This window comes from Misgurnus anguillicaudatus, chromosome 7 (assembly GCF_027580225.2).
Source record: "Misgurnus anguillicaudatus chromosome 7, ASM2758022v2, whole genome shotgun sequence".
Classification (NCBI taxonomy): domain Eukaryota; kingdom Metazoa; phylum Chordata; class Actinopteri; order Cypriniformes; family Cobitidae; genus Misgurnus; species Misgurnus anguillicaudatus.
The window spans coordinates 6,727,462-6,740,292 of record NC_073343.2 but is presented as its reverse complement, the minus strand read 5'-3'; the positions used below and the strand labels follow the sequence as shown (position 1 = coordinate 6,740,292).

The 12,831-nt window shown below is 38.7% G+C and overlaps 1 protein-coding gene across 9 annotated transcripts in view; it reads left to right on the top strand.

Moving 5' to 3' along the window:
• The window catches only part of ank3a (ankyrin 3a), a 124,558-nt gene that overhangs the window by 97,297 nt on the left and 14,430 nt on the right, over positions 1-12,831 (top strand). For 8 of the 9 annotated variants that reach the window (XM_073869315.1, XM_073869317.1, XM_073869314.1 and 5 more), the window contains 5 exons: positions 276-350; positions 609-740; positions 848-991; positions 7,984-8,950; positions 9,991-10,171. In XM_073869315.1, coding sequence (XP_073725416.1) covers positions 276-350; positions 609-740; positions 848-991; positions 7,984-8,950; positions 9,991-10,171 — 1,499 coding nt within the window. The remainder of the gene's footprint in view (positions 1-275; positions 351-608; positions 741-847; positions 992-7,983; positions 8,951-9,990; positions 10,172-12,831) is intronic. The other variant, XM_073869316.1, reaches the window with a different exon arrangement.

The window sequence follows — 12,831 nt, the reverse complement described above, 5'->3', positions numbered from 1 at the left end:
ATCTACTCAGATATACAATCAGAGCACCAACTATGCCTAAAACATTGTTTTACTATCTGTTTGTTCTTCCTTTCCTAGCCAAACACAGTTTCTTAAATGTCACTTAGGTTTTCCTCTCCAGTCTATCCCTCTGTTGGAGAATTATTATTCTTTTTTTCGTTTTCTTGTTTTGGAAAAGCCTGTTTGGCCAGAAAAGATGGAAATCACATGCATTTTGTTTGAAATTAGTATGTAACATTGACTAACAAATGTTTATGTTCTGTATGTTGTCACAGGTCCACAGAGTCCCTGTGAGCGAACAGATCTTCGCATGGCCATTGTGGCCGATCATCTGGGATTAAGTTGGACAGGTGAGATTTTTTATCACTTTTCCCAATAAGACTGGCCATTTCTAATAGAATATTAGAAGAAAGTAAGCAGTCTAAGGAATTACTATTGGGTCAAACCCTCCTGAAACCTAAATTATTTAGATAGTAAGTCAAGTGATAATTTGACCACCATGTATAGTCATTGTAATGTGCAGTATGGATATTTTAGCCCTGTGGCACCCTCTAGTGCCTATGCTTAGTATTGCAGTGCACTTCTGCATTGTTACATTTATTTTTTAGAACTGGCTCGAGAGATGAATTTTTCTGTGGATGAGATAAACCACATTCGCACAGAGAACCCAAACTCTCTCACAGCCCAGAGCTTTATGCTCCTCAAGAAGTGGGTTAGCCGGGATGGGAAAAACGCCACGAGTGAGAATCATTTTTCTATCTCTCTTCTTTGCTTTTTATCTTTTACATGCAAGTTATCGGATGTTTTATTACTTTTTATATTTATACTGTTATATTACTTTTCTTAGCGGATGCGCTGACAGCGGTCCTGACTAAAGTGAACCGGATGGATATTGTGACTCTGCTGGAAGGGCCCATATTTGACTATGGTAACATTTCAGGCACCAGAAGTTTTGCAGATGATAGCGCTGTGTGCCAGGAAAAGGCGGATGGTAAAGTTTAGCCCCATCTAGCTGTCCACCTCACCCCCACCTCCCCAACCCGTTTCCTGTTTTGTCACCTTTGTTTTTCTTCTACAACCTCCCTGTGCAGTCTGCCAAGTTTCAAAATAAATGGGCCACCGATAGTTAATAAGTTTACAGTCACAAAGGTTTATGACCTGATCTTCTAACATTTACATTGAAAGGGTTTGTGACCTAATCTTCTTTAAATATGTTAAAGATCACACACAGTGTGTTGAATAACTCTCCGTTCTTTATTTTAAAGGCAGTGTGTATTGAAAGACTTCATTTCTGTTACCCCTTTCCCTGCCTCCCAACACCATATGCATGTACCTGGTTTGAACATGCATGTATATGGTCATGTGACGTGAAGCAATCACAGCATGATGCTTTGCCTCAACAAGTATAGGAAGGGCTGCTTTGAACAGTATTTTCCTGTTACACGTCTAATGTCTACACGTTCTGTTTTAAAGGATTAGTCCATTGTCTTAAAAAAGTCCAGATTGTTTGCTCACCACCATGTCGTCCGGAATGTTGGTGTCTTTCTTTGTTCAGTCGAGAAGAAATTGTGTTTTTTGAGGGGAACATTCCAGGATTTTGCTCATTTCAATGGACTTTGATGGACCCCAACACTTATTGGTTTTGGTGGAGTTGAAAGTTGCAGTTTCGGGGGACTCTGGATGGTCTCGGGCGAGGCGTGGGGGTCTTGTCTAGCGGAACGATTGTCATTTTTGACAAGAAACATAAAAAATATGCACTTTGAAACCACAACTTCTCGTCTTCCTCCGGTCCGGTGATGTGCCAGGGCAACCTCACGTAATACGTCATCATGTCAAGAGGTCACGGATGACGTATGCGAAACTACGCCCCAGTGTTTACAAGTGTGGAGAAAGAGGACCGTTCCGACGATGTTGTATGTCAAATGATACTAATCAATGTCTGTTTGATTAGTGTCAGTTTATTGTTTAAAATGGTCCGCAAATGTGCGTTTCATATATGTAACACGTGACCTTTCGACGTCATTACGGAATTATGTGAGGAAGACGAGAATTTGTGGTTTAAAAGTGCATATTTTTTATTTTTCTTGCCGAAAATGGCGGTCGTTTAGCTGGATGAGACCCTTGTGCCTCATTTGAGATCGTTTAGAGTCCTTTGGAGCTGCAATTTTAAACTGCATTAAAACGAATAAGTGTTGGGGTCCATTAAAGTCCATTGAAATGAGAAAAATCCTGGAATTTTTTCCTCAAAAACATAATTCATTCTCGACTGAACAAAGAAAGTCATCAACATTTTGGATGACATGGTGGTGAGTAAATTATCTGGATTTTTTTATTTTTAAGAAAATTGATTAATCCTTTAATGGTTTTATTGCTCAATGGAACGAGGCAAAAATTAGTTTTAGGCTAAGAAAGTTATGGAATTTTTGAATGACAACAAGTAGCGAGTGTTTTGTCTATATCAAATGCATGTTATTGCCAACTGTTTCTTGATCAGGCTGTCTTGATATTAAAGTAGTTTGATGTTACAATAGTTGGTGAGGGTTAGAAAGCTGTTGTTTTTATGCAGGCCTCAGTTAAAAGTCTTAGCTGTCCTCTGCCTCCCAAGCTCTGATCTGCTTCCTCCTCCGTATATCCTTCTCTCTTCCCCTTCACTGGAGCAAGGAATAAAAAGAAAGGGGGAGAAGAAGAGAAAGAAGGAGATCATCCTTCTCTCCACAGTCTCCTCGTCCTCCTGACAGTCTCCTGTGCCATCCTCTGACATCCTGGTCTATTGCAACAAAATGAATTGTCCTCTCCTCCAGTACAATCCATTTCTGTCCATCATTCAACCCTTTCCAATTACCCCTTATTTATTTTGTCATACACAATGTCATGACATTCTAACTTGCATGTTTATAATTGTGTTTGCTCCGAATTTGTCACTTCTGTTCTGCCCCATGTCCCACCACAACACCTCCTATTATCACTTTATGCCTCGTATTTACCTTTGGAGAAGTCCAACCGTCTCCTGATGTGACCCAAGATTGTCCACCTACCCGTGAAGAAATCCCTTCTTCCTCTACCAAACCATCAAATTCTACAAAATCTCCCTTACCATCCAGTTCTCCCCTCCCGGTTTCTCCTCTTAAATCTTCTCTCTGTCCTATCTCCGGTTTCTGCACATAGAATTTATCTCTCTCACACTGCCCGTCTCCTTTTGCCCCTTTCTCTCTGTGCACCACACACTGCTTTGGTCCTGCCCCCTCCTCCCCATCTCCAACACTATTGCCCCCTTGTGCATGCTGTCACTGCCCATGTGCGCCCCCAGGGTCCGCCTCTCACCCCTCCATCCTACTGTTTTAAGTCCTTTGCTATATAACTCTTCATCTTAACACACATCATGATGTTCCACTTTATTTAACCACATTTTGAGTCTCCTTGTATTGCAGTGCGTATCAGTGCATATTTATTTGTACTCTAAAACTAATTCTAGGTTTATTTACATAAGCCGCATATCCATTACCATTTGAATTGTGCAAATTGACATTGCGAATTGAAAATACAGCCAATGGAAACACTTTTAAGTCAGTTTGCACAATTCAAAGGGTAATGGAACGCAGCTATAGCTGGGTAAAATATGGACAAACCTAGTAAATGTCTATATTTGACTCAACCATGGGTTGAAACAACGCGGCATAGGTTAATCTAAGCTTAATGGTTAGGTTTGTCCATATTTTACCCAACCATGGGTTGAAACAACCCAGCATTATTTTTTTTTTGTGTACTTTTGCACAACAAACATAATGGTCACCATTTTCATTTTTCTGATTAATTGTTGTGCCGTATCTTGTAGTATTTGGCTGCTTGTTTAGCTAATAACAAATTACATATAGACTGTGACACTTTTAGTTACAGTAAAAAGTCAGTTTGGCTTGCAGATACTTAAGTATTTGTAAAATGAAAAAAACTTCAATTGTAAATTCTATAATTCTGTTTAAACATTTTACAATTATAAATGCATATAATACGTCTATCCGCCTGGATGGCAAAAGCGGCAAATATGCTAAAAGTTGTCCATTGTTTGCATACGTCTGAAACGCACACTTGGGTTATTAAATTACTCTAAGGGGCTAATCACACACCAAACGCACTTTAAACGCTTGGAAGCGCAAGGGGCAACGCACTGCCTGGCGGCAAAAAACGCAGGTTTTCGGCGCGCATAAACAGCGCGCATAAACAGCACGCATACACTCACTGCTCATGGAATATCATTAAAAAAAGGCGCCTGCAATTGCCAAAATAGCGTTTGGTGTGATTGGCCCCTTAATCTGTACATTTGTTTCATTAGTTAAAGTCTGCTTTTAACTCTTTCCCGGCCATTGACTAGTTATCTCGTCCACTAACTCTTTCCCCGCCAGCGTTTAAAAAAAAGTTGCCAGCCAGCAACAGCATTTTTTATAATTTTTACAAAAGTTTAATGCCTTTCAGAAAATGTTTTTCTTTAAATATATATATATATATATATATATATATATATATATATATATATATATATATATATATATATGTATATAAACTTTTTAGAGGTAATAAAATTGTTTTATTACCTCTCAAATATGGCTGGGTTTCTTCAAAAATACAAATTTGTGAACAAAATGCTGAGATGATTCCATTTTTGTAGGGGACTTTTGATGGAGATCGGATTCGGAGCGATCCTCAAGACATGCACAGAGTTTGAACTGTTTGCCTTAAGGGGATGCTTCCAAGTTGGGTAAGAGCACCACCTGGTGGATAATAGCGGAAATATGGATTGCTGGAAAAAACTCGTCATTGGCAGGAAAGCGTTTTCTCTTAATTGACGAGTTAACTTGTCAATGGCGGGGAAAGAGTTAAAAGAAAACAAAACGCAATATATCCATTTTGACAAATTTCGGTAAAAACTTTTTCTATACCAAGAAAGTGACAAGATGAAAACCACTATTTTCTGTTACAAACTTTCACATAGCATCTTTAGGTTATAAAAACATAAAGGGCTCTATCTTACACCCGGCGCAATGCAGCGCAATGCGCGACGCAAGTGTCTTTCGCTAGTTTCCACCCTAATTTTCACGTTTAGCGCTGCGTTGTTTAAATAGCAAATGCATTTGCGCCCCCTTTTGCGCCCATGGGCGTTCTGGTCTGAAAACGAGGCGTGTTCAGGCGCATTGTTGGCGCGTTGCTATTTTGAGGCAAATAAAATAGACTACGCCATTGACCAACAAAAACCTGGTCTAAAGTCTAAAGTCAATGGCGCAATATGTTTTATGTTATTTAAAGAGCGCATTAATATGCGCCTATAAACGGGAGGACAACGCGGGTTTGCTTATGACAAAGTACATGAATGCCCAGCAGCACAAAAATGCTTTTAAATATGAAAGATTAAAGGATTGAATGTAAAAGATTATTATTGAGTCTCTTGGACATAATTGAGGACTTATTATGAGACGTTAGAAGGCGCAAAGAGCAGCTTCACCTGCAGCCTGGTAAGTAAATAAAAGCTTTTCTTTAAACAAATGCATCTGTTTTTAAATGTTTTTTTAATGCTACCTCACGGATTTATTGTATATGATGACTCTGTACCTGTGGATATGGTGAGATGAAAAACATTTTAAGTAATGCTTAAAAAAAACTCTTTGCTAAAAAAAAACGCTGTCCAAAGTGCTGAAACGTGCGGAGAGCCGTTTGTAAATTCTTTATCTCCTGTTTGTTACAAATAAAGTATTTTTAGAGTACAAACCTTATCTTAGATACTTGTAAATTATGTTTTGATGATATTGGATAGCCATACATTTAAAGCAATTAAAAGCCTGCTTTTTACTTCAATGATTAAAAGAAAACGGGTTTTAAAGGTTTTAATAAAAAAATAACAATTTCAATACAAGTGGAAAAACAACACAATTATCTAACATTAATCTTCAACTGGGGATCTTCTACCTCCGCTTAGTTTTTCAGTTTACAAAGTCCGTCGTCTAAATAGGGATTAGACATAGCGCCAGCGCAACTTGCTTTTAAAGGGGATGAGAGCTGAGTCTCTCATTGGTTTACTGCACGTTACGCCCAAAATACTCCCATTACAATAGGACCTACCCTTTTCGACCATGCGTTCAGCGCAAAAACCATTTTTCCCGTCTTTAAATTAGCAAAAGTGGATTCGGACACGCCCATTTAGACGTTGCGTTGTGCGCTTTAGACAATGCGCTTAGATCGTTAAAATAGGGCCCAAAAAATTCAAATCCATAACTTGATTTTCAAAGATTTATAAAAAAAACGGATTCTTTTTTCCACAAAATGCAATAAATCCATGACAAGTTTTTATTCAAAATGCTACAAATCTATTGAATTAATCGCCTATATAAATGTGCATTCATCTTTGCCATGTTATATTCATTTAGTTGACTAGTTGTACACACTAATTAAAAATATAAACATTAATGTCATTCATCAAAACACTTACTTTGTGATATTAAGAACACTGGCATTGCTGCGGTTATACTTGACGTCGTCGCTTAAAGTTTTTCACAGCGATCAGCTGTAAAATGTTTTGGTCCTGCTCGATTTTCGTTGACTTTGAGTAAAATTATGGAAAGTTTTTCATAAGATCCGCTGGGGTCAATGTGTTATCATGACAGAAACTTGATGCTGTCGGCCCGGGCAAACAAGCATCTGTCTTGTTGATGGATTACGTTTCTTTCCCGTCACAGAAAACCATCACAGGTTTATCAATGCTATTAAAGTATTATTTTGTTTTTGTTTGTTTGGTGATCACGAAGTACATAGTAGATGAGGAAAACTAGGATTCCGTGCACTCCACGCGCCGCCATCATTGTTTACATTGCGCAGAATGGTGTGCTGTAATCTGTGGAGTGGATTTATGGCATTCTGTAGAAAAGGGGGAGTGGCGTTTATTGCATTTTGGGAAAAAAGGAAGAAAAGATTCAGAATAACAGAATAACACGGCGGATATTGGATTTTGCGTAAAATTAAGAATTTACTTTTTAATACTGACCTGATATAATACTGATTCTGGCAGTAACTCATTTTTTTCAAAAAATGGCGTTTATTGCGTTTTGGAACCAAACTCTTCATATATTTGCCAATGACGCTTCACAGACCAGTTTTTCGGCAATCTATGTTTCCGCTGTTGTCCACCAGGTGGCGCTCTTAACCCAGCTTTTAAAAAACTGAAGCATTCACTGATTCAGAAACAGTAAAAACTGTGTATGTTTTGATCATTGTTCTGAATCTGATCACTAACAAATGTCTTTTGCAAATTGCAATTATCTCAGCTTTTTGCTCAAGATTTTTTTGAAGAGACCTTCCCATATTTGAGAGGCGATAAATGAAGAACAAATTAAGATATGATTTTTTTTTAAGCAGAGGGTCTGTTCTTTCATTTGATATATTGTATGTTTATATATTTCTAGAAGAAAAATTTCTGGAAGGCATTTAACTGTGAAAATCATAAAAAATGCTGTCACTGGCAATAAAAAAAACGCTGGCAGGGAAAGAATTAAGAACCTATTTGTTATGCACACCGCTCTTTTAGTATGAGGAGATCACATGCTCATACCTACACATTACCTCTCTGTTTCTGGACATCTAAATCTGTCCCATTGTCATTGTTAATAACCGTGTGTCTGTATGGTCTGTGTGTGTTGTATCTGCTTTATCTCTGGGAAGTAGGCTACTGTCAACTGCGCATTTGTTGGTATTGCTTTTGCTCTTGGTGGGCTTAGGTGATTGTCTGTGTTTAAAGGAATAGTTTACCCAAAAATGAAAATTCTGCTCTTACCCTAATGTCGTTTCATAGCCATATGATATTTTTTCAGGTTTATATAGCATATACTGTGAAAATAAGGGTCGAGTTTGAAATAAGGGTATATATATTCCTTTAAGCACATTAGTGTGTGTGATTGCATTTGTGTTTTGTCATGTCCATCCATCTCTGTGTGTCATCTCACCCAGGTTACCACAACATCCTGGCTCAACTGCAGACAAATAGCATTCCCACTCTCACTCTACCTTCCATCTGCCCCTCTATGTCTGATGACCTCGAACCCATCTTAGATCTGCCCTTTGACCCTCCACCATATAGCCCCTCCTGGGGTCTACAGCATTACAATGCGGACGAGTCTGTCAGAATGACCAGACCATGCGACCTGCACTTGGCGCAACCTATAAACCACACTCACCAACTCTCTGAAACATCTGCTGAAATACACACACACTCTCACACACACACTCAGCTCCCTCCCGACAGTCACAAACACACAACAGACCTGTTAGATGAAACACACAATGACACACCTGGCGCACAGTCTTTACCTTATGAACCTCATCTAAACCTCACTGTACCACCTGCCACAAACACAGCCCTACCCTCTCTGGTTGAGCAGGATCACCATATACAGAAGGCTAAACATGAGGAACACGAAGACGATAATTTTCACTCCCAACAAAACAACTCCTCTCCAATGGAGCAGAGTGACCTGACATGCAAGGAAAACGAAGAGTGCAAGAATCCATCATCATCATCATCATTACAACCATCTCCATTGGAGGAACCACAGGTTATCATGAAGGGACAGGACAAAATGATCCTGAAAGACTCCAAAGATAATGACAAGTCAAACCCTGTTTTGCGACCATGGGTAGAGGTCTTGAGGGAGTCTTGTTCAGGAGGAGAGGATGAGGAGGAAGGTGAAAAGAGGCAGGAGGTGTCAGGAGGCCACGTCGGAGAGAGGGAGAGCGAAGTGAATGAGGAGATGATTAATGAGAAAGAGAGAGAAATAGTGAGATCTGTTGAACGAAATGAGTCTGAGTTGTGCTCGCTCTCTGCAGGCTGGCTTAGTGAGACTGCCAAAGTTAATGCTGAGCTTCCTACTTCAGGGCGGAGTCTTGGGTCAGATCACCTGGACAGGCAAGACAACAGGTACTTCATCTTTATATTATTGTGAATATTCGTATGGTAGATCAGCATCTGAGCATCTCTTACTATACAGTAATTTGGTAGTTGACATGTAAATGTGTTATTATGGTGTGACATAGCAAACATAGGAAAAAACCCTCATAATATCTAAATAGCTTGAGAGATAAAATGTTACTGTGGGTTCACACCAGCCGCGTTCGAGGCGTCAAATTTGCATCTATTTTGCCGCTTGAACATTTTGAGTTTACTCGCTTCATTCGCGCGTGAAATTCTAGTCATCAAGACATTCACTCGAAATTCGCGTCATGGGAGGGGCTTCTGCGACTCCGCTCGATTCCTGTAATCACGTCACTACTAGAGCAAGCTCCTGATTGGTTAGCGTGGCACTTTTTTCGGACAAAGTTTAAATTTTTCAACTTGCGCGTTTCTCGCGGCAACGCACCATTCGCGCGAACTAGACGTGCTAATGAGGCGGAATTGTGTCTACCGCACGACGCTAAACGCCTCATTTGCGCCGCGAGATCTCCAGGCGCGCGTCAATGCGTCTTCACCTTGACTTAACATTGAAATCACTTGTGCTTGATACCTCTTCCTGATGAGTTTTTATGTTAATCCGTAATACCGTGATTATCCACTAGCTTACCCAATTTATAAAAAAAACTTAAGCAAAAATAAATTACTAATTTTAATCTCTGTGTATTTTTTGATAATCGTTCTGAATCTGATCTCTAAAAAAATTCCATACACAAAAATGCAATTATTTCAACTTTTTGCTAAATTAGTTTTTTTTTTAAGAAAAATACCCATATTTAAGAGTTTATAAGCAGAGAAAAAATATAGATAAGATAAAACATTTTTTCCTGTTTTATTTGTTTATTATTATTATTATTTGAAAGATGAGGGTTCTTTCATTTAATATATTTCTATGTTTATATATTTTTCGAAGAAACTTTTCCTGAAAGGCATTTTGTGAAACTTTTGTGAAAATAACAAAAAATGCTGGCGGGAATGAGTTAAGTTCCTAAATTGAAACTTTATTTCAGCCAGGAGAACTCAAGCGATTCCATGACATCATCATCTAAAGGGGATTCAGGAAAACCTAGACAAAACGGTGAGCACTCCAATGCCATGCCCCGCAGCTCAGCGTCTCAGGAATCCACCAACGGTGTAAAAACAGGGACTGGCAAGCAAGAAGGAGCTCTGATCGCCGAGCACAAAGTCCAGGTGAGAGAATTAATGGATTACCCGATTAGATAATGCTTTTACCGCATTTATATCACTGTGGCAGATCTATTTGCCTCAACTGAACTCTATCTTACCCGTTATCGTGGAATGAGATCATATTTCATGGCAATTAAAATTAAGACTTTTGATCCTTTATTATATTTTTCCTCTCATGGTCATAAAATGAACACTCATCAAGTCCCATAAGTAAGAAACAATTTTCTTTGAGAGGAAATTAAAGGCAGTTGCTTTTAAACCTCTTTAGGTACTGCAACATATTTTTTGGTTTAAGTGCAAGAATAGTCTGGCCATCATTGAAGTAAATGATGCAAGCAATCAAATTAAAGACTAAAACAACATATAAAAACAACTTCTGTCACATAAAAGTGCCAGTCAGGTCCAATTTCTAAGCTTCCTTGTTAAAGAGTCCCCAACAACAGGTTTAAATGCATGCAAGGTCAAAAAACACTGTAATTTTCGCAAAATATAAATTTAATATTACCCCATTTCTCAGAGATCCCCAAACAATTCGTGCAAAGCCGTTCAAAGATTCAGGCTGCCTAAACCCCACCTTTCGGTGGCCTACTCTCTTCTGATCGGTCAACTGACAGTCTTCGCACAGTCCAACAATAGTGCAACATCAACATGTATTGACCTAGTGCTAACGTGACTTACTGACAAGACATTAGCACTCATTTAAGCAAGTATAAAGCTAACCGGGCCACCGCTAAACAGTAACTGCAACATGCGTTAGCCAGCTGCTAGCGCAACTTTTTGACAGAACATTAAGTGTTTGAAAACCAACATCACATCAGTCATCATGATTAATCCAAGTAATAAAAACGACGCCAGACATTAACATTTTTATACTCATGTAAGCTAACCGGGCTAAAGAGTAACTGCAACATGTGTTAGCCAACTGCTATCGCAACTTTCTGACAAAACAATTAAGTGTTTGAAAACCGACATCAATACACATCATTCATCATTAAACCAAGCAATAAAAACGACGACAGACACTAACATTTTAGCACTCATTTAAGCAAGTATGTATTGCTAACCGGGCCACCGCTAAACAATAAACAGTAACTGCAAAATACGATAGCCAGTTGCTAGCGTGACTAAACTTACTAATAAGACATTACAGTTAACTAGACATTCAGAAGACTCGGGGGGGAAATAAACAGGTTTTTCGTTTCTCACAGGCAAGACTGTAGGCGGAGATTATACAAAGTGTTGCCTTCATACGCAAGCAGACAACATGCGGGAGATTTGAAAATATTTTGACTCGTTTCCGCGATTTAGGGTCAACTCCGTACTTTAGAAGCCAATAACTAACTACTTTGCACATGGTTTATATTGGACAGCTACATGACACACTGCAATACAGGTAATGTCTGGCACTTAAAGCTTGTATGAACAACTTTTACACTCTAAAGAATCTAATGTTAATGTTTACAGTTTTTAGTCTAGTATGTCTAAATGTTCATCCCATACAAAAACTTTGTATGTGTTTTTGTGATTGGTTCAATTTTACTAAGAGACGTGACTGGCTAAGCTTGTATATGATGCTGTGGGTAACAAAAAACCTACACTGATTGCTGCTGCAAAATATAATTTCATTGTCTGTGAAACATTTCTAGATGGCAGATTTACCATTGGCAGTAAATTAAGGACCCTGTTGAGGTGTTTGTACAACTTATTTACTCCAGAAAAAGAATACACAGATGACCATACCCAGCAAGCAATTTTGCATCTAATAGCTGTTCAAGCAGCCGAGATGTCTAGGCTAAAACAAAGCAAAATTTGGGCTGTCAGTGAAAATTTAAAGGAATAGTCTACTCATTTTCAATATTAAACTATGTTATTACCCCAACTAAGAACTGTTGATACATCCCTCTGCCATCTGTGTGCATGCACGTAAGCACTGGAGCGCGCTGCAACACTTTGATAGCATTAGCTTAGCCCCATTCATTCAATGGTACCATTTAGAGATAAAGTTAGAAGTGACCAAACACATCAACGTTTTTCCTATTTAAGACGAGTAGTTATACGAGCAAGTTTGGTGGTACAAAATTAAACGTAGCGCTTTTCTAAGTGGATTTAAAAGAGGAACTATATTTTATGGCGTAATAGCACTTTTGGGAGTACTTCGACTCGGCGCAGTAACACCCTCCCTCTCCCATTATGAGAGGGAGAAGGGGAGCGGACTTTTCAGGCGAGTCGAAGTACAAAAGTAAAAAGTGCTATTACGCCATAAAATATAGTTCCTCTTTTAAATCCGCTTAGAAAAGCGCTACGTTTTATTTTGTACCACCAAACTTGCTCGTATAACTACTCGTCTTAAATAGGAAAAACGTTGATGTGTTTGGTCACTTCTAACTTTATCTCTAAATGGTACCATTGAATGAATGGGGCTAAGCTAAATGCTATCGAAGTGTCGCTGCGCGCTCCAGCGCTTACGTGCACGCACACAAATGACAGAGGGATGTATCAACAATTCTTAGTTAAGGTAATAACATAGTTTAATATTGAAAATGAGTAGACTATTCCTTTAATAGACATCTAATCATAACCCCAACACAAACAAAATAAATGAAATCAAACACCTTGTAATCAGAATATCATACATCTCGCAAGTTGATTTGGGATGTAACCAA